The sequence below is a fragment of the Lycium ferocissimum genome, chromosome 6 (genome assembly GCF_029784015.1).
Source record: "Lycium ferocissimum isolate CSIRO_LF1 chromosome 6, AGI_CSIRO_Lferr_CH_V1, whole genome shotgun sequence".
Classification (NCBI taxonomy): Eukaryota; Viridiplantae; Streptophyta; class Magnoliopsida; order Solanales; family Solanaceae; genus Lycium; species Lycium ferocissimum.
This window is the reverse complement of record NC_081347.1, coordinates 38129949-38152915: the sequence shown is the minus strand read 5'-3', so window position 1 is coordinate 38152915 and position 22967 is coordinate 38129949. Positions and strand designations below refer to the sequence as shown.

General features: G+C 38.0%; 1 protein-coding gene across 1 annotated transcript; it reads left to right on the top strand.

Moving 5' to 3' along the window:
• Positions 1-2781: 2781 nt before the first annotated feature.
• Positions 2782-3288, top strand: LOC132061296 (uncharacterized). The gene has a single exon (XM_059454138.1). The coding sequence runs from the start codon at positions 2782-2784 to the stop codon at positions 3286-3288; it is 507 nt and encodes a 168-aa protein (XP_059310121.1).
• Positions 3289-22967: the final 19679 nt, after the last annotated feature.

Here is a 22967-nt window from a genome sequence, read left to right as displayed (position 1 = left end):
CGAACGCACTGAGTAATTTTAGGTCGGTTAAGGCGGACTCTGGAATGTTATAAAAGGGGCTTACCCATTATTTTTCATTCCAAACACCCCAAATCCTCTCCAAATTTCTGGAAATTTCCCCAATTACCAAACCTTAAATTTTAACGCGAATCAAGTGTAGTCTCCGGATTTAGATTCCGACAGTGTATAGTTGCGATCATAATATAGTATTGTGGCGAGTTTTGGCCTGAACTCAAGGTAGAAAGTGAAGGTATTACGATTTTAGCGGAAATAAGATTTGCGAGATCGGGAGGATAAGCGTAAGTTGTAGGAGACAAAAAGGTATGTAAGGCTAGTCCCTTTCTTTCTAAAGGCATGACTCCTATATTATGATTCCATATATGTCTTCCATAACATCCTTGTTCCCGAAAAGCTAGAAATTCATGATTCTCAAGGTTTTTATGATATTAAAGACAAGATGTTTTCTATGAGGACCATGATGACAATGATGACTTCTTTCTTGTAAATCCATACATGTCTCCATAATGTCCTTATTTCCACAAGCTAGAGATTCATGATTCTTAAAGTTTCTTATGACGCAAAAGATGAATATGTTTTCATGATGATAATGATAATGATGATGATGATCCTATTTCTAGAAGTTCCAAAGTTATGATTTTAATGTTATTATGAGATTATTGAGTTTATTTCATGATTTTCATGATTTTATTCATTGTTGTTGATCTCGCCTTATAATCATAGTTCCTTCAAGGTGAGATATAGCGATTATGATTGCTCCACAATATAATCGGAGGTTACCGACCTTACATCACTCCGATAGAGTCGTAGCTTTTATTTGGGCTCTCATGCATGCTACTTATATTATATATGTATATGATTTATATGTACATGATTTATATAGGGGACATGGGAAAAGGGCGAGGCGTTATATACGCATAGCCACCTGATCAGTTGGTATATTATGACATCGTCCTGGATGCGGGATACCCGGACGCTGGATATATGGGTATGGATAATGGCCGCATGTTACGTAGCAATATATGGATAGGGCCGCATGTTCGTAGCAATATAATATATATATATATATATATATATATATATATATATATACACACACACACACACACACACACACACACACACACACACACACATATATATATATATATATATATATATATATAGATTGGGTTGGACGTTTCACAGCAATATAAAATATTTATGGATTGGGCTGCACGTTCCGCAACACTACTATGTTGTACAAGTATGAGAAAGGTTTTTATGAAAAGACTAAGCATACATGATATTCGCCCTAAGAGGCAATCAAACATACAAGTTCTCCTTATCTCATGTTTTGTTCTATATTTCTTATTCTGTTGTTATTCATGCCTTACATACTCAGTACATTGTTCGTACTGACGTCCTTTCTTGTGGACGCTACATACATGCCCGTTGGTAGACAAGTAGACGGGTCTGATCCGTAGGAGCTCCATCAGTGGCATCTCAGAAGTGCTCCAGTTGTTCCGGGGCTGCAGTCTTTTTGGTACTACTCCTTTGTACATATATACTTGGGCATGGCGAGATCCTGCCCCGTCTTATGGACCCGTGTATTCTACTTAGAGGCTCGTAGACATATGTATGTTGTTAGATGTTCAATAGCTTCTTTAGTTCTTACTGTTGTATAATATTTCGGTAATCTCATTGGCTTATGCTTATGAACACTGTGTTGATGGTTGTACTACGTAGGATATTCATGAGTTATCTAGTTGGCCCACTTAGAAATGGTTATGGATTGCTAGACTAGGGGTGCTCGGTAGACTAGTATTGGGTACCCGTTATGGCCCTCCGGCTGGGTCGTGACAGGTTCCAAGAAATAAAGTTCAAACACATACCAAGAACCCAAAATGAGTTTGCAGATGCGTTGGCAACAATAGAATCCATGATTCAGCATCCCGACAAAGAGATATATTGATCCAGTCAAAATTGAGATCAGAGATCAACCAGCCCACTGTGCTTTCGTAGAGGCGGAGGCTGATAGAAAACCTTGGTACGTTGACATTAAAATGTTCTTGGAGAATGGAGAATATCCCAAAGGAATCACCATTAACTAGAAGAAAACGATCAGGAAGTTGGCTAATTGATTCTTTCTCAACAAGAATGTCCTGTACAAAAGAACTCCAGATTTGGGATTGCTTAGATGTGTTGACTCTGTCGAAGCTACAAAATTGATTGAAGAAGTGCATCACCGGAACCTACGGGCCTCGCATGAATGGGTTTGTGCTAGCAAAGAAAATATTAAGAACAGGTTATTACTGGATGACCATGGAGAATAATTGTAGCAAATTTGTCCAAAAATGTCACAAGTGTCAGATTCATAGATATTTGATAAAGGTTCCTCCAACAGAGTTGAATGCTATGACGTCGCCTTAGCCATTCGCCTCTTGGGGCATGGATGTCATAGGGCCAATTGAGCTAGCTGCGTCAAACAAACACCGCTTCACTTTGGTCGCCATAGACTACTTCACCAAGTGGGTGGAAGCAGCATCTTATTCATCAGTAACAAAGAAAGTGCTCACAGATTTTGTGCGCAACAAAATCATATGTCTATTCGGCACCCCAGAATCAATCATAACAGAAAATGGGGCTAATCTGAATAGCCGCTTGATGAAAGACATGTGTGCGCAGTTTCGAATCATCCACCGAAATTCGACCGCATACCGACCACAAATGAATGGAGCTGTAGAAGCCACCAACAAAAATATCAAGAAAATCCTCTAAAAGATGATTGAAAACTACAAAGACTGGCATGAACAATTGCCTTATGCATTACGGGATATCGTACTCTTTGTCGAACTTCAATCCACTCCATACCTGTTGGTGTACGGAACTGAAACAATAATACCAGCCGAAGTAGAATTTCCTTCACTTCGGATAATACAAGAAGCTGAGTTGGATGATGCGGAATGGATCCGCAAAAGGTATGAACAACTGGCTTTGATAGATGAAAAGTGGATGATTGCTGTTTGCCATGGCCAATTGTACCAACAAAGAATGGCGCGAGCTTTTAACAAGCATGTGAGAACTAGGATTTTTCAAATCGGGCAATTGGTGCTCGAACAAATATTCCCTAATCAAGAAGAATACAAAGAAAAGTTCGCACCAAATTGGCAAGGCCCCAATATGGTACGAAAGGTACTATCAGGAGAAGCTGTGGTACTTGCAGAAATGGTTGGTCAAAAATGGCCAAGGGCAATAAATTCAAATGTCATCAAGAGATACTACGTGTGAAAAAGAAGACAACTACGAAGATTCAGAGTTCTATAGTTTATGTTTCTTTAATTGTATTTCCTTTGCTTGTAATTTTGCATTTTTCTTAGAAAAACCAAACCCAAAATTATTTACGAACTACACAAGGACCTGATTCCTTATACTTATAAGGGGATACGTAGGCGCTTTTCCAAGCTCGGTCGCTTTAACCCAAAAAATTCAAAATTATGTATTGTGAACTACGTTATGACCTGATTTCCATTTGGGATACGTAGGCGCTCTTTTAAGTTCGGTCTCACAAAAAATTTTCAAAATGTTTACCTCGAACTACGTTTCGACCTGATTCCCGAAACGGGATATGTAGGCGCTCCCCCGAGCTCGATCATTCCAAAAAAAAATTCCCAATAAACCTTAGGAAACCTTAGAAATGATTTAGCAAGAGAAAGATAAAGGTAACCCCACAAGAAAACTGGGGCATAATTTTTTAGAGGACCTCAAAAATTCTTCAAATATATCATTTCTAAGAAACGGACTGATTAAAATTCCTCAAGCGCGGTGAAATCAAGAAGTGAAAAGTACACGCTTACACTGGGGAAAATTTTTTGAGAAGGTCTCAAAAATTCCTTCGACATGGAAAAATTCGAGTTGGTATAAAGACGTATACAAACTGGGGCAAAATTTTGAAAGGGATTCAAAAATTTCATAAGTCGAGATCAAGAAGAAGAAGAAGAGATGGGAGACCTTGCTTGAGTAACTAATGTCATGACATTAAAAGTGTGTATATAAAATATTATTTTCAAAATGTATATGCATATATTTTCAAAAAATCATTGTTCAAAAACTTTTTAGCTATGCTAGAGAAAATAAAAGATTTTAAGGAAGATGAGCATCCTTTCCTGCCGAGATATGAATGGAAGAAGTCCATAAATAGGAAAAGCGGTCGACCATATAGGAAACTGACAAATTTTTCTGTGGATGCAGGAATAAACAAGCATCGATGTTTTACACTAACTCATTTGCTAGAATGTTTAAAACAGGGTGATGACAGCGAGCCATGTGAAGAAGTAGCATCAAGGAATAGTGGCGCAAAAGAGTGTACGAAAGGGTAACGAAGCCCTCCCCAACTAAAGTTTTCTTTACGCTGATAAGTTTGTTCATTTTGCAGAGAACGAAGATTTTACCAAAAAAAAAAAAAAAAAACTAAAGACTATTGAAAGATATAACCACGGTACCAAAAGTTGGGTCTCCACTAAACAATATTGTGTCAAGGTATTGAGACCCCGGCCTAGACGTCGCATGGCTTGCCTTGATACATTAGCTGAGTGGACGTCCAAAACTCTAAAAATGTAAAATGATGCGTTGATATCGGTATCGAAATATGGTATTCACAATCGAGTCTAGTCTTTTGGAAGATGTGAACCCTATCGACGGGCGGGTATTCTTCCTTGGAGTTAAAAGGAAAGTGCAAGTCTTGCCACCAAGGTAAGCTTCATTCCTCAAAATGACGATATGGATTAAATTACTACGTGCTGAAGGGGCTGAGTCGTCATCCATATATATAGCCAAAAATAGGTAGCATAATTCCTAGGTTGGTGTCCACAATTGTTGAAATACGAATGTGATTCCTACATCAAAATTTGCAATCGCTATAGCAGTTTATTTCAAGTTAACATAATCATGGTTCGGGGATGGTGATAGTCATGAGAAAAGGCTCTGCAGTTGAATATGCAATAGTTAACTTGAATATGAGAGGGTTAGTAGTATCATGAAAGGAGTATGATTCGCACTCGATGTGCGCTACATTTGGGTATTTTTGACTATAAGTGATGTGGTCCCGAACTGGTATACCGCAAGCTTCGTATGAGGATAACAATGCAGTCGACATCAGATTCGTGACAGTCACCGCAATATGTGAAAATGATGTGAGTCCAAATTTTCAGGGGTGGTGGATGTCATAAGAAACAAAATGACCTCACACTTGAAAACATGGTTTTCATTAGTAGCATCTTCCTTACAAAAATGACAACCGGACTGGGGTGTGTAGGTTTGCAAAATGCTATATAGCCCGACCCAGATCCCAACAAAAGTTATCATTAACCGATGAAAACATCTGAAAATGACGTAAAAAGAGCCGGTTAAAGTATCGTCTTTATTATCCAGAGTAGATTGTCTTTTCAAAAAATGCATATACACAAAAAACACGCACTTACAGACAAAGAGAGAAGAAGAAGACGGACGAGCATTTGCGAAAAGACGGACATAATACCAACCAAATGGCAAAATACCACTCAGGTATGACTATATTAAAATCAAAGTTTTCAAAAGACTAACACGTAGGACTCGGCATTTGGAAACGAGCTAAAAGCTACCGAAGATGGAAGCGAAAGTCGGATTCAAAACATGCGGAGCATACGTGAAACTTTTTCTCGGGCAGCCGATCAAAACCCGTGTACGAGAGTCAAGCTTTCTACACCAAGGATGGGAGATCACTTCAAGAATCAACACTAATACGTCCTTTCTAAAAAACCGCCTCCGGTTCAGATTTTTCAACCGGAAATAGCCAAGGGGGATTCCTACACTAAAGGAATATCCCTTTTCGGGTTATTGAGTCGAACTACAATTGGCCTGATTCCTAAAATCAGGGATATGTAGGCTACTCAAGTTTCGAGACGCGGCTATATTCCTATAATTATCTCGGGATACCTAGGGATAGTTTAAAGAAAACTTTTTATTTCATAGTCCTCATAGAGTCAGAACTACAAACTGCCTGAATTCTCATTTAGCCTGAGATATATAGGAAGCTTAGAAACTGGGGCCCGGCCATACTTCCAAAATTTTGCGCGAGAAGAGCTGTAATTTCTATTATTCAGTAAAAATTAGGTTTGTCAAATTCGTAGCTCAAGGATAGCCTTGCCATCCTTGAAATTCGAAGGGGCAATTGTTGACACCTAATTTTCACGTCATAAAATATGTGTTTTAATTTTCCAAAATTTTCCGAGTCCAAAACGGAGTAAGGATGCCCTTAAAAATTTAAAAATCCCGAGAAAATTGCAAAAATTGGCGTTTAATCATTATTTGTCTAAAAAATTAACAATTGCAAGAAATTACAAGTTATTTACTTTCATAAATATAATTCAAAAGAAAATACATATCCCGCTCCGTCCAACTCAGAAAAATTGTTAATTAAAACGACGTATGAATTACGGTTTATTTTTTACCGCACTTTTTGCATGCTTAAATATTCTCCGGAACTGTATCAATATTAGGCTTGTTTTGAAGCTAATATTTTAAATTTACGAGTTTAAATCTTTATTTGCCAAAATAACTATTTTTATACGCGTATTTTAGTACTTAGTTTTATTTTAACTTAAAATAGAGGAGGGGTTGAATTTAATCTTCTTAAAACTAAAGGGGGGGACTTATTAAAAAAATAGGGGTGGAAGTTTATTAAAATAAACATTCCCCCCCATATACATTGGTAACATAATAATATACATAGACTTTGCCACCCCGGACTCCACTCATCTCTCTTCCCTCTAACATAGTATACTTATAATGGCGACTTAGGGTTTTGATTTACCAAAAGCGGCGGTCATCAACCGGAGCGCCCTCTAGAATCAGGGTCCGTTCTAAAGTCTCCGCCGACCTCGCGCGCATGAACGTTCCAAAAGGGACGTTAGTACAAATTTTTAAGGGTAAACAATTTAATCATAAGTTCCCATGTCTTTCTATCTTAATAACTTGTATTATCGTGCTTATCTAGTATCTTATCATAGACATAGAAAATACTAATATATTTCATATAATATCATGCCTATATCGAATCCATATCATAATGGCGATGTATACCAAGCATAGCGTGTCATGTATATCATGGCATAGCATAGCGTATCATAGCATATCATGGCATAGCATAGCGTGTCATAGCATAAGCTTGCACCAACAACGTGCCCACATAGCACCGAATATATCGGCTCGCCCATATATCCCGCGTCCGGCATCCCGCGTGGATGATAAGCCAGGCACTGTGGCAATGAAACATAGTTCCAATTCCCAAGTATCCCTTCCCCCATATCCCCATATATATATTTCATACATATATCATATTATATTATATCATGTCATGTTATGTGAACATTTCCTCATCTTGACATCATCATTTCCACCATAGAATCATAGTTTTTAGTTGTAAAGACTTTCAAAAAGTGTACAACTTTAATTTGGAGAAAAATAAATATTTTAGAAAACATTTATAAATTTTTAGAAAGGAAAACCCTTGGAATCGATGAACTAGTTAAAACTATTAGTCGAAATAATAACCCAAAAGTTTCCTTTAGATTCTACTACAATTTCCGGGAACAAAGGGGCCCACCTCGGCCCAATTGAGGCGGCGTATCAAATTTACGTATTCTATAATTCATGGCGCCACTTATGAGGATCTTAGTGTAATCGGGTCCTATTTGTGTGTTCTAGATGTCTAGGAACTTTTCCAACAATTTGCGCAATTTCTAGTTCAATTCTATTGAAGGAATAGATTTCAATCTTGTTCCGAAAAAGGATTGGTCCCCGAGGCTCGTAGTCGACTTAGTACGTCTAAGACATGCCATAGAAGAAAGGTGAAGCCTTACATACCTCTTTCCACTCCTTTTGCTCAATTCACGTTGAATCTTTCTACCTATCATGTTTACCAAAACTCTCATTAGTATACTTAGAGTTAGAATCTTAAGGAACCACTTCTAAATTTTCAGGGAAATTTTGGACATTTAATTTAGTCAGGGAACACAATCCGGGAATTCAAACCCGGCCAAACTATCAACCATAATTCCAACAACAACAATACCAACAACTTCCATACTCAAGCAATTTACTACTTCTTCCAAAAACTTTCTAACTTTAATGAAAACAATAACAACCTCATAAGCTATATTCCAACAACATCATACTAATCATATCATCTTTCATGCATGCAAGACATTACATTCCATTCATATAACTTCTAAAACAAGTCTTCACTACTACAACTTCACTAAGGTTCCTAGACATTCATTAGCAACATAGAATCCACAACATTCAACGAGCAAAATATAAATAAAATTGACTCATTCTCTTCCATCCTTCACCCTAACCTCACGGCCAACACCAACATACAAAACTTCTCAAAATATATATTTTCTTCACATATATCCACAACAATAACAACCAAACACTAAACAAAATAATTGAAATATGATTCCTACACATACATATATATACACGGCCACATGCCATATTCCTCTCTTTCATGAATTTCATCCATTTTAGCATATATAACACATATAAACCATGTAGAACACATAGAACAAGATTAGGATTTACTTTCTTCTTCAATTTCTCACTTGCCTAACCCTTGGCAACTTGTATGATTTTGAACCTTTCTTGTTCCAACAACAACTCCACCTTGTTGTGCACCCTTTACTTAGTAGGAAATAATTTTTAAAGAAATTTTTGTCAATTTTTTTCTTGTTTTCTCTTGGCCGAATGGGATTTTCTCCTTTCTTGTTTTGTTCTTCTTTTCTTGAAAATTCTAGAAATTGTTATGATAGAGATGACTTAGTCTCTCCATGAATTAATTTTGGGCCTAGCCCACCTTATGGCCGGTTGGGCCTTTTTTTTTCTAACAAAATATTCAAGCCCAAATATTTTGGGCTAGTTCTTGTAATTCATGAAAACAAATTTTCCAACTTCCAACTTTGCCCTTCGTCTTTCTTCCATAATCCCACGAGTCATATTGCGAATTTCCCTTTATGCCCTTGACCTTCCTCATTTATTCCACTTCTAAATTTTTCACAAGCAGCTCATATGCCAGACAAAATAAAATGTGGCCTTGCTTATTGTCTTCCCGCGATTGTCTTGAATTATCCGATAGTACAAAATGCGGGATATAACGGTGTGTGGGGGAGGGGACTTATTAAAAAATAGGGGAAGTTTATTAAAATAAACACTCCACCCACCCACCCCCCCCCCCACTTTTTATTTTCCCACCCCAACTCCCTCTCTTTTCCTTTCAAACGACAATGGCGACTTATATCATCGAGTTTTTCATGGCTATTCCACGTCAATTTTTTTAGGGGTTTGTTCCCCTTTCTATCTTAATGCTATTATTAAGTTTTACTTATATTTTCATGCCTAATCGAATCCCTAATGGGATGTTACCCCAAAATCTTCCGTGTCATGGGAGCCATGGACAGAAGCCTTTCAGCCTGCTATTATCTTGAGCACCATGACACCAAATGGAAGTTTTTTGAGGGAGAACTCCCATTGGATTCTGGTAAAGGGGATTCTAGGGGATTTTATCATAAAATGGTACTATTGTAATGCTGGTTGTACTTTTTTTGGGCTGTATGTGTGACTCACTGTACTATCCTAGTATTTGAGGATTTATTGAATATTTTGTGTGTAAATTTTATTAATACCCATTGGAAATTATATGATTTTTGTTGAATATAGGATAAGGTAGTACAATGCTGAGGGAAGAATCTTATCCTTTACTCGATTTTGAATTCTGTAATATCGAAATTAGGGCATTTTAGGGGGAAATTAGTTTGGATGAGGGACTTTTCAAAGAATACATAACCCTCCTATTACTCATATACACTAAAAACACAAAAATATATATCATATATACACTACCTAGATACTATAAATAGACTACTTGGAGAATACTAAAAGATATACCTACTTATATGATTATAATATACACATATTATACATATGTTTGAAAAAGAAAGGTTGTTTTAAAAGGTTTTGAGTGTTGGTGTTTTAAAGTTGATTCAATCTCTCCATTTTGATTTTTGTGCTGCCCCAAATAAAGGTAAATCCTGTTCTAGTTCTTTTTTCTTTATTTCCAGTCATGATATGCTTTGCTTAAACCTGTATGCGATTTGAAATATCATGAATGATTAAGTCCAGTACTCAATATCATTATTTCTGTGCTAGTTTTGTTATTTTTAAGTTATAAATGATTTTGAGTAAGACATAGTTGTTCTGAAATTTGGAAGTTACTCCTATGGTTTATTTCAGTTTTTTCTACATTGTATGATAAGATGTTTTATATATAAGTAAAAGACTATGTTTGGTACTCCTTCTATGTTATTAACTGTTAAGAAGCTTACCTATTGTTAAAAGGATGGTTCTATGTAGTTTGGAGTGTTATTAGTAGATATTGGGAGTTTGAATATGTTTTAAATAGAAAAAAAACCCAAGTTCTATTGTTACATTGGATTTTCTAAAATATGAGTTTGTTATGTGGATTTCTGTGAATTTTAGTGTTGCAGTTGAGGGTTCTTAAGGTGTTTTCTTCTCTGATTCTGGTTGTGTTGTTATTATTCTCATTAGATTCTGAGGTCTTTTATTTTGTAGTAGCTTTTGGTTTTTTCTGAGTTTTGATCATCCTAGATAGTGGTTCTAGTTTAAAGGATAGAGATTCATACTTGCTTATTATAATTTAGAGTCTAAAATGAGTTTTGAGAATCAAAAGTTAAAAATGGTTTTGAAAAAATGAATCCTTTCATCTTTGTTTGAAGCTGTCTTGAGACCAAAGTGAGTTAGTTGGTTTCTTTCCTTCATCTTTTGATAGTGACTAAAATCCCCCCCCCCCCCCCCACTAAAAGATGCCTTGTGACATTTTGTGTCCTTTGAAGTAACTTAAAATCGTAAGTATGAAACTAGTTAAAAATGACTCTTAAACAAGAATTTTCCCATGCCTTTGTATGTTTAAGCATCTCTGGAGCTTCTCGCTTGAACTTTTAGTATATAGCAGTGCCTGTTACAAGTTATGTTCTTATTATTCTCATTAGATTCTGAGTTCTCTATTTTTGTGATAGCTTTTGGGTTTTTTTCTGAGTTTTGATCATCCTATACAGTGGTTCTAGTTTAAAGGATAGAGATTCATGCTTGCTTATTATAATTTAGAGTCTAAAATGAGTTTTGAGAATCAAAAGTTAAAAATGGTTTTGAAAAAATGAATCCTTTCATCTTTGTTTGAAGCTCATCTTGAGACCAAAGTGAGTTAGTTGGTTTCTTTCCTTCATCTTTTGATAGTGACTAAAATCCCCCCCCCCACCCCACTAAAAGATGCCTTGTGACATTTTGTGTCCTTTGAAGTAACTTAAAAATCGTAAGTATGAAACTAGTTAAAAATGACTCTTAAACAAGAATTTTCCCATGCCTTTGTATGTTTAAGCATCTCTGGAGCTTCTCGCTTGAACTTTTAGTATATAGCAGTGCCTGTTACAAGTGAACCCTAATACACTCTCTAAGGTTGATCTTCAAGAAATGAAATGACTTTAAGAAAAAATAATCTTAGATGTGCTTTTGTTTCTCTGTGATAAATATCTAGCTTAAACATAGATGTCCATGGGCTCTCCTACTTAGTTTGTCCTACCTTGAAAAATGACTTTCTATGTTTTCTATTTTTTTTTAATATAATCTGTAACTGGGACTGGAAAGAGGTTTGAGGAGTGTGGAACCTATTAATGCTAAGAATCTCCAAAATGAACCTTAGGACTTACCCCTTTTTCAAGATTATAAAAGAAAAGCTTGTGTCTTTGACCTAAAAAATGTGATACTAGATTTGGGAAAGGATCAATATTGCTGGGATTTTGTCTCATTCCCATCCTGTGTCCTATTTGTGGTTTGTTTACAGTATCCATGTAGCTTGTCATTTATGTCTTGAACCCTCCTTATACTGATATTGTCTATAGTTTACTTAATCTCCCTTACCTATCACAATCACCTAGTAGACTGAAAAAATGAATTTTAAAGGCTGAAACCATGCTTAAGTGACCTTGTTTGCACTTAACTTCCTTGTAATGTTAGCAACTTGGCTTTTGTTGATTTGTTTGAATTAAGTCGTGTCTAGTGAACCATCTACTACACCTAGGACAATGCCATGAATCCTTTTGTCTTAGTCTTGGATTTTTTTTTTTTTAAACCTGTGACTATTCCTACCTGGAGTTCCCTTTCACTTTTGATTTGCTTGTGACTTACAGACCATTGGTCTTGTCTCATAGTGGTTACTTGTCTACAATGTTCATGATTAGTTTTGTCACTTATGATTTGTATTCATACTTGGAATTATTATAGCTTACTTGGTTCTCTTTACCTAATGTGATTACCTAATCGACTAGGTGTAAAGAACCTAAACTAGGACTAAAAGCTGTTCTAAAAGATTAAGTGTGATACTTGCTTCTTGTGATATACTTCCCTTGTCATTTGCTTATGAGATCTGAGGTTGCTTGCTATGTATTTTTGCTCTTATTTTGTTCTTTGGAATTGAACTATGCCTAATGTGTTGAATTGGATCTAGGATAGTATCAGGCCCCTCTTTTGTCCCTGTTGTGATCTGTTGAATCCTATTCAAGCTTCTATCTGTGCTTTTGCTTATTTGTGTAGTTCTGAGAATGAATTAGCTAAACCTGAACCATTTTTGGACCACACTCAGACAATTAAGCCAAAAGTAGCCTAAAAAATGACTTTGGATCTCTAAATTATTTATGAGATGGTCTGTTGATAGTGAATGAATTTAAAGAATGGTTTCTAGCATTATTTTGCTTTTGTTGGCCTTTTAAAAATGAATTCCTAAGCTATCTAATCCTCATTCCATCTCTTGGATCATTGATTTCACCTGAGACTTGAATTTGAAGACTTGTTTGATTTGCCTTAGTGGATTAGGGGACTTGTGATTGCATTTGAACACTGTCTGTTTTTATGATTTGTGCTCTTCTAGTTGGTTCTTGGTCATAGTTTTTGGATATCCTGTACAAAGTAAACTACATAGAGGCTGAGCATAAGAAAGCTAAGACAAAGACTAAAAGTTGTACCAAAGAAAAAAAAAATAGCCTAAGTGTAGAGTCTGTTCCTTGTTTGTTTGATTTCCACTTGGTTAATTTTGCGACTCAACTACCTGCTCTCTACATTATGCTCCTGCCCTATTACATCTTGGTGTAATATTCTGAACCTAAGTTGAATATCATGCACCTCATAGCCTTCAACAGGACTTAATACCAATCATTCAACCTCAGACTCCCTTTGTTGTACTTATGTGATCATATTGACCAATATTTGGACCTAGGAGACTATCATGTAACCTGTGCACCCTGTCTACCCATTGGCTTCGCATTTCTTTGCTTCTATCCTGAATTGTTACCCCTGCTTGTCCATGCTATTTTGAACTGCTATCCTGCTCTGGTTTGGTGTTTGTTTCAGCCTTACTTGACACTTATTATACCGTGTTTTGCTTGCTTGTGCATTACTGGACATTAGCTTCATTTTACTTTACTTATTCTTGCATTGCTTGGCATTTTTTTAAACTCTGTTTGCTTCTTTTTTAGTTGAACTTCCAGGTTGAAGCTAATACAATCCTATATGATTTACTTTGACTAGATATTTGATTAATATTCTAGATTCAAGACTTGCATGAGAGGTTAAAATGACGTAGAAATCCTAGTTTTTGGTTTGAGAAATTGAGTTGAGATCTTGGCTATTCTTGATTTGTTTTCTGGGGATTTCTGGGTAAGTTATAACTTGTATATGACTTGAACATAATGTTTTTAGAGTTAAGGTTGATGGAATATTTAATGTATACCAAGTATATGTGGAGGGTAAACCCTTTGAAAGGTTTTGCTCTTCACATCCAATGGTATATTGGTGTGTATCATGTATATCCCAGTCCTGCTTAGAAAATTTGAGGAAAGTCAGCTGGTATATCTGTGGTATACTATGTATACCAAGCCTTGACACTTAGAAAAAAATAGAAAAGGGGGAAGAATAGCTTGGGCCCGCCTTTGCCATTTGGGCCTGATTTTATACAGTCCCACGACCGAGCTGTTTGGGTAGGCGTCGTATCTGGGCCATTATTAATCAATGATAACTGTTATTTGTTGGGCTTGGCCCAATAAAAATTGTAATTCGTTTTGGCATTATAATAATTACTATAGCCTTTAATTTTGTACTTAGTTTAATGTGTGGGGGTGTACTAATGTATACCCGTTTGTGTCTTTGTCCACCCAAACCCCTGTTGGTGGGCCACTAACGTATCTAGATCGAGTCAACCCAACATTGGAGAAAAATGGAGCATACGTTGGAATTAAGACGAGACCGATTGCATAAATGTTTTCCTTTTGGGCTTGGTCGGCCCAAATTCTCTACCTCATTTAAATTATGTACTTTAAATTGATTATTTGCCTAATTATCGTGCTAATTGGAACCCTTATGAGATTGCCATGTTTTAAAGTCGCCAAAAAATGAATTTTCCATAAGAGATAAGACTAAATCTGGGGCGTTAACACAATTTGGGACTGATTTAATTAAGGACTAAAATTGTCGACTTTTTTAGGAAGTTTTGGATGGATTTGAACATTTGCAAAAGACTATGGACTTAGACGTGTGGACCGATTTGTGAGACTAATATGATTATTTAGACTTAGGCCAAAAAGAATAAAATTTGATTAAAACTTGGCAAAAGATAGAACAAAAATGGACTATGTAATATTATAGTATACCCAACTTATTTTCTTAAAAACTATTTTCCTATACTCTAAAAATATTTTTTCAAAACTACTTTTGAGTGGACTTATGTAGAGCCCAATTTAAGCTAAGAGCCTTTGGGTATTAGCCTAAGTGTTCTAGTTTGATACCCTAAACGCCCAATTTTGGGTAAAATTTTACCACTTTTGATTCTTGAAACGTGGTATTTTTTGCATAAAGGACTAATTTCTATTTGTGGAAATATAAAACAAAAACTATTTTTATTACAACCAATTTATATTTACATAGACATACTATTAGAACCCGTAGGTCAACCATATTTTACGGATCCTTAATACCGGGGTGCCTAACACCTTCCCCGAGGGATCACCAAAACCCTTACCCATACTTTGGTTAGATTAGGATTCTTTTAAAACTTAACTGCTTTAAATGAACCCTTGTTGAATTGGTTTTTCCTAATTTCCTAAAAATTAGGTGGCGACTCTAAAATAAGTCCATTTAGAGCACCATCCACGTAGAAGTATATTTTTTCCTTTTTTCCGGTACGATTGACAACCGTACTTTCTCGGGACACTTTCCTTTTAAATGAGGCAAGTGCAAATACGAATCGGAAAAATAGAACCGCTACACTGAGTATTCTAGACTAAGACTCAAGGGTATCCAATAGAATCGCTACACTGAGTATTCTAGACTAAGACTCATGGGTATCCAATAGAACCGCTACACTGAGTATTCTGGAATAAGACTCATGGGTATCAAACACAGGTTTATATTGATTACGTACTGAGCTCACAATGTTCGGAAAGAAAGTCATGATATATATATATATATAGAGAATATAAGTTCTCCGGCTATTCAAGGTACTAAGCTTAACTATATTTCTGAGGCAATTCGTAGCGCTGTAAAAGAATGTGGCGTATGGTTAACATTCCCAAATGTAGAGAGTTAGCCTCACGTACCTTAATTCCGGCCTTTGAGCGTAATACAACGTTCGTCAACCCTTTTAACTTTAATCTATAGCAATACAAGTTAAAGGGATTCCATAGTAGCAATAATATTCACGCTTTGGTCATCTAAGCATTTTATCAAACACTTGGATGGCATAAAGCTTCATAGTCCTTATTTAATGGTGTTTTCTCCACCAAATTCCCATCCTCTTGCTTCTACGTGATTCTATAATCCCAAATAGATATACTAACACCATATTTCATCATTCAAATGATTACAGAAATCTCAAGTCAACAATCCAAACCCTATTATTGTTCGTGTAATCCCCTTTATCAAACCTATTTACTATTCTCCCAAGTACTTCATAAATTCATAACTACAAAGGATTAGAGAGTAGAAGCATAACCTTTTTGAAGCTCAATCCTCTAGAATTCGAATGCTCGGTTTTCCCACATCCAACAATAACGTTTTAATTCAAGGTTCTATGGATTATAAGGGTTTAATCATGTTAATAAGATGTTGGAGAGTTGGAATTATCCAGAAATCATCATGGAACTTACCTTGTAGGGTTCTTGAGGATTGGGACTTGTTCTCTCTTTCCTTAGGATGATTTTTCGTGAATAAGGGGTGTTATGGAATGAACCCCAAGCTTAGTACTCTTAAAAATGCAAAAACCCAAAATATGACCCGAAAATCCGATCCACGCGCGATGAGCCCACGTCGCATGCCAAACACGGAGTCATCATGCAAACCTCAGTTCGAGAACAGATTTGTTGTTCTGGGCCCGCGACGCGTGGCCAACACAGAAGTACCCTTCCCGCGTTGCTTGGCCAACAAGGACATCTGGCTTCTCTGAGCGATTTTGCGACGGCATAACTTCTTGCTCCGATATCTGTTTAGCATTATCTTTATATGGATGGAAAGGTATTTCTACATACTACAACTTTCATTAAGGAAACTTCTCCAAATTCTTAACTAATCAAGGGGTTACAGGTGCCCGAAGTAGGCCTGTTAGCCATTTTTGCAAAACGATCAAACCTTCAAAATTTCCTCTAGAACTCTAACGATACGAGCCTAATCTTGGTTATAGGACACGGGGTGTAACATTATCTCCCCCTTAGGATCACTTATCCTTGAATGATGGTCCTGGTTATATCTGTTACACCTTGGAAAATTCCCCGTTAGCATACAGTGAATAGGCCATCGAAGGGTATAATGTATATGACATTTTGATAAGCAAGAAATAGCATTTGAGGGTCCTAATTAAGATTTCCAAAGACATTCAAGATAAGGAGAGGAAGTTGTTAAGGAAAGTAAGTTATATGTCGTGTGTCGGACATGATTTACGAGTATCGAGTTAATGATGTTTTAATGATGCTTTGAGGAAGAGTTATAACGTCCCTTATATTGGTATTAGGGTGTTATACAAGTGTTAAGAAGGTTCCATAAGGATCGGAGATCAAACGAGTCGACGAGAACAAGTCTCGGAAAACTGGGCAACATACGGCTAGACATACTGGCCGTATAAAATCTATGGACCGTATGTCCAACCGTAGATTCAGCCCAGTATACCATGTCTCACTGGACCAGATCTATGGCCAGACATACGGCCAGTAGAAAACATACGGACCGTATGTTGGTCCGTAGATCTTGGTCGGGACAGGTTTGGGACCTCTCCTTCATTTTAATTCATTTCCTCTTCCATCTCCACAACTCAAGAAATCTCTAGAACACTCCATACAGTTCATCCATAAGAACACCAAGGAAATCGATGATCAACTTCATCAAACCAACAAGAGTCAAGAGAGTGAAACCCATTAAAGTCATCCAAGTCAAGAAATCCCAAGAAAGGTGAAGTAGGGTTTTGGTGCAAGAGGTGTATTACCATTCAAGGCTTATTACTCCATCATCTAAGGTGAGTTTCATTACCTTTCCTTGTTGTTTGAAGTATTGATAGGTTGAAACACTTGGATTGTAGAAGAGTATAGGAAATGGGTCATAAATGTGTGAATAGTGCTATTGTTGAGTAGTAGTTGGAATGAATCATGAGAATGGATATGTTGAGATTATAAACACGTTATAAATGACATTTAGAACATGGAATAAGTATTACATGCGAAAGAACGCGATAATGGACTTTGGTCATGATTATGGAGAATTGGAGTGAAATTGTGAAATGTGGGCAATGCAATCAAATGATGCTTATTGTTTATGATATTGTGATTGTTGTTATGAATGTTGGGAGTTGATATGAAAATAGAGGAAAGTAGTATAAACAAAGGAAATTCTGCCCAATTTTCTCTAGCTTTAGTAAGTACGTTCTCATGATTGTTTAGCTAATGTCGACGAATTCCTTTGAAGGTATAGACAAGTGCACTAAAGGAGAAGGAGCACGCGATAGATTAGTTAAACGACAAAGGTATGTGAGGCTAGTCCTTTCTTTCTAAGGCATGATCTTATGGCATGAATTTCCTCCTTCCTTATGAATTTCCTATCTTTAAGAAAACTACGAGCCCTTGTACATGAATAGTCATACGAGATAAGAGCTACGTCATGAGCATGATAATGATGATGATAAGTTAAGTCTAAGGAGCTATAGCCCATGATATGATGCTACTAATAATCTAGTGATGTTGATTATTACATACACTCACCTTATGCTTGTTCTTTCAAGGTGAGGCAGAATGCTTATGAATGCTCCATAATGAAATCGGGGGTCCACGACCTTACGTCACCCCAATAGAGTATGGTTATCTATGAGTCTCTATGCATGCATTATGATGAGTTATGATAAGCATATTGTGATAAGCATATGATGATATTACACAGCGCCTATATGGCCGGGCAGTCACCGCCAAGGCGGGCAGCTATACACCATGGCCGGATGGCATGGGCAGACACCACTGGTGGGCGGCATGAGATGGTACCCCGAACGCGGGAGGCACAGGACGCGTGCTAATGCTAATATTATTGATTATCACACCGTGCCTATATGGTCGGGCAGCTTATACATTAATGCATATATGACATGATGACAATTATGACGATGGCTTGACTTGCATTATTTCTTTTATGATTTAGTCAGTTACAGATTGCTCCTTAATTGATGTCTTGTTATTGTTTATGCCTTACATACTCAGTACAATATTCGTACTGACGTCCGTTTTCTTTGGACGCAGTGTTCATGCCCACAGGTAGACAGGGAGGTGATCCAGACTCATAGGAGCTAGTAGCTGATTGAGAGCCCTCCACTTTTTCGGAGGTGCCATTGATTATTCTTTTGGTATATATATATATATGAGTACATATTTTTCGGCACGACGGGGTCCTGTCCCATCCATATGTCTAGTACTCTAGTAGAGGCTCGTAGATACACAGTGTGGGTAGTAGGGTCTCACAGTATTTCATGTATATATATTATTTTGATAGCCGAAGGGCTTATGCATATAAAGTAAATATGTTTCAAATGATAATAACTTCTAGGATTATGAGCATATATTATGAATAAAAGCAGATGAGTAACAGAATGAGCGGTGTTCGGTGGTTAGCCCCGGATACCCGTCATGGCCCGTAGTCGGGTCGTGACAGAAGTGGTATCAGAGCAGTTCAGTCCTAGGAAGTGTCTACGAGCCGTGTCTAGTAGAGTCTTGTTTATGGTGTGTTGCGCGCCACGCTAATAAACAGGAGGCTACAAGGCATTTAGAAAAAATGACCATCTTTCTTCTTATGAGATCGTGCGATAGAGCCGTGCATAAGCTTTTATCCTCCCTAATAGTGTGTTGTGATTTCAGAAATGCCGCCAAAAGAAAAAACTAAAGCCGCCCAGAAGGGCAAGACTACGACGAAAAGGCGGGCAGAAAGAGAGCCGCCTATGAATGTAGATGAGGATGAATCACATAACGAGGCTCCATCTAATGCCTCCACTACTCCGCCTATTACGGAAGAGCAAGAAGGGGCTTCAGCTCCAGCTCCTATGCCTCCAGTCCCTCCACCGGCTACTTCGGGTCAACAAGTGACCGAGGCCATTCACTTATTGACACAATTAGTTGCCGCCCAGGCACAGCGGCAGAATGTGGGCTCAAGTGATCGGTCAGCTAGTACTAGAGCCCGTGACTTCATGAGTTTAAATCCTCCAGAATTCTTTGGGTCAAAGCCGGATGAAGACCCACAAGGCTTTATTGATGAAATGTTGAGAACGTTGCGGATTATTCATGTTTCTGAGACCGAATCCGTGGAGTTGGCATCATATAGACTCCGGGATGTAGCGATTTTATGGTATAATAATTGGATAGCGTCAAGAAAAGAGGATGCACCTCCTCCCGTGTGGCAAGAATTTGTAGACGCCTTCATTCGCCATTATTTGTCACCCGAGGTCCGTCGAGCTAGGGCGAATAGATTTTTAAATTTGAAGAAAGGGAACATGAGTGCCGGGGAGTATAGCCTTCAATTCAATTCATAGGCTAGGTATGCTCCGACGATAGTGGCCGATATGGGAGATCGGGTGCACAGGTTTGTGAGGGGCTTAGGGCCACATTTATTTAAAGATTGCTTAACGGCTTCGTTGCAAGATGGGATGGACATTTCCCATATTCAATCCCATGCCCAAAATCTAGAAGGACAACAACCTCCGCAAAGGGGTGATCGTGATGTTGATAGAGGGCAAAGCAAAAGGGCCAGATTTATGGGCACAGGTAGTGATTATAGAGGGGGATCAAGGCAGATACATTCTAGGCACTCAGGCCAGTCAGTGACGAGTGCACCTCCCCGATTTACAGGCAGGATATTTGACCGCTCTTTTCGTTCAGGACAGGGCCAGAGTTCGAGGGCCTCGTGTTCGGGAGACTATAGCAGAGGAGACCTCCGTGCACGCGATGCGATCGGTGCGGTAGATTACACTTCGGGACGGCGCGTGGTTCGGACGCTTTGTTATACTTGTGGTCGTGTAGGGCACATGATGAGAGATTGCCCGTCGATGAGCGGTAGAGTTGGGACCCAGCCCACAGGATCAGCGGCTGGTTCATCTTCAGTGCGCCCGGCAGGGCAGATTCCCTAGATACAAACAAGCAGGCCGAGGGGGAGCATATACTTCAGGTGCTACTCTTCCCCACTTGTATGCTTTAGCCGGACGACAGGATCTCGAGTCATCCCCAGATGTGGTTACAGGTACATTATCAGTATTTTTCCATGATGTGTATGCATTGATAGATCCAGGTTTCACATTATCATATAGTACTCCATAGGTTAACCGTAACTGTATTGGGGTGAAACCCGAGCCAATTAAGCCTTTTGAGGTATCTACTCCGGTTAGTGATCCCGTGATAGCTAGACAAGTGTATAAAGATTGTGTGATTGTGATATGTGAACGCCAAACTAAAGCTGATTTAGTTGAAATTTTGATGTGATTACGGGTAGATTGGTTGAGCGCATGTTACGCTAATGTTGATTGTCAGATGAAATTAGTTCGATTTCAATTTTCGGGAGAGCGTTACGGCAACTCCAAGAGGTGATTTCCTACCTAAGGCAAGGAAAATGATAGCTAAGGGCTATATTTATCATTTAGTTCTAAATGCTAGATTTTGATCGTCTTGTTCTTGTTACTAAGTGGGCCGTATAAACACCGAAAGCGGCATTTTTTTTTTTTCATAACATCGCCGATAATAGCATACATGTAACGAGTAGTAATATTCAACTGTACTGACGTATCACACAGCGACAGAGAGAACTAGACTGTAAAACATTTGACTGTACATATCTGTCTACGAGCCTCTAACAAAATACATGTAATTACAAGTGGGCGACTTTCTTTGAGTTCAAATATATACATAAGAGTAGTACCCAAGACAAGCTCGGAACAACTGGAGCGCCTTTCAATGTACAGCGGAAAAGCTCCTAGGAGTCGAGCCCGTCAACCTGTCGACCTGCGTGGCATGAGACGCAGCCCCCGAAGAAAAGGGGTCAGTACGAGCAGTGTACCGAGTATGTAAGCCATGGAAATAATACAATGAAACATGTAACATATGAGCAATAACAACATGTGAGACCGAGAGATCATATGACGGTATAAAAGGATAATCTGTACTGTAAGTGCCTTTCAGGCGGATGTCATGCTTGCTTATACATACTTTTGTTCAAAACATTTCGTATCATATACATGTGAAAATAACAAGTCATGTCGCCGAAATACGTCGGCTTCCCACATGTGTCCCGCGTCCGGGCATCCCGCGTCCGGATGGAATTACGCCAGCTGACCAGGTGGCAATGCGTCTATAGCGCAACATGTATCCATTCCCCAAAATTCCCCATTTTCATATACATATCATATACATGTCATATACATATCATATAAGCAGCATGCATAAGAACCCAAAGAAAGTCATGTGTCTATCGGGGTGACGTAAGGTCGGTAGCCCCCGATTACCTTATGGAATAACCACGGTCGCTTCGTCTCACCTTGAAAGAACAAACATTATAAGACGAGACTAGCAATGAATAGCAACACCACAAGAAAACTTAAAACAGGATTATAAAGTTTCAATAAAACAAGTGATGGGAATCCGGTATGCACGTATATCGAGACTCGAGTGACAAACATGAAAACACGGTCATTATGTCCCATTGGGTCATCCACGAAGGTTTCAAGACATTTCAATTTCATTTCCAAAGGTTTCGGACGTTTGAACATTTCTTTTCCTTAAAGTACAAGTTTTGGGTTCAATTCTACTGAATGAATAGTGAATAAATTTAGGTGTCGTTTCCGAGGGGTAGGACTTTTCCCGAGGGTCGGATTTTGACCTATACTAACTAGGACATGCCAAATGAAGGAGAGGTAGGCTTCACATACCTTTTACGCTTTGTTCACGTCTCCAAACTCAAGCTCCAAGTTCGCCAAAATCTACAAATTGGTCATGTTTACCAAACATGATTAGTGCCTTTAGAATTGAATTCTTGAAATAATACTTGGCTACCGAAATTTCGGCAGCACCTCCCCTGTAAATACTCCACTCCACCAAGTTCAACTTGGCCCATATCAATCAACAACAACCCGGGAATTCAACCCGGCCAAACTAACAACACAATATCAACAACCATACTAACAATTTCCATATTCAATTCAAGTCAATTCGATTCTTTTCAATGCAATTCAATTCGATTCCATACAATTCAATATAATTCAATACAATATAATCCACATAATATTCCAACAATACCATCAACATACTACTTAC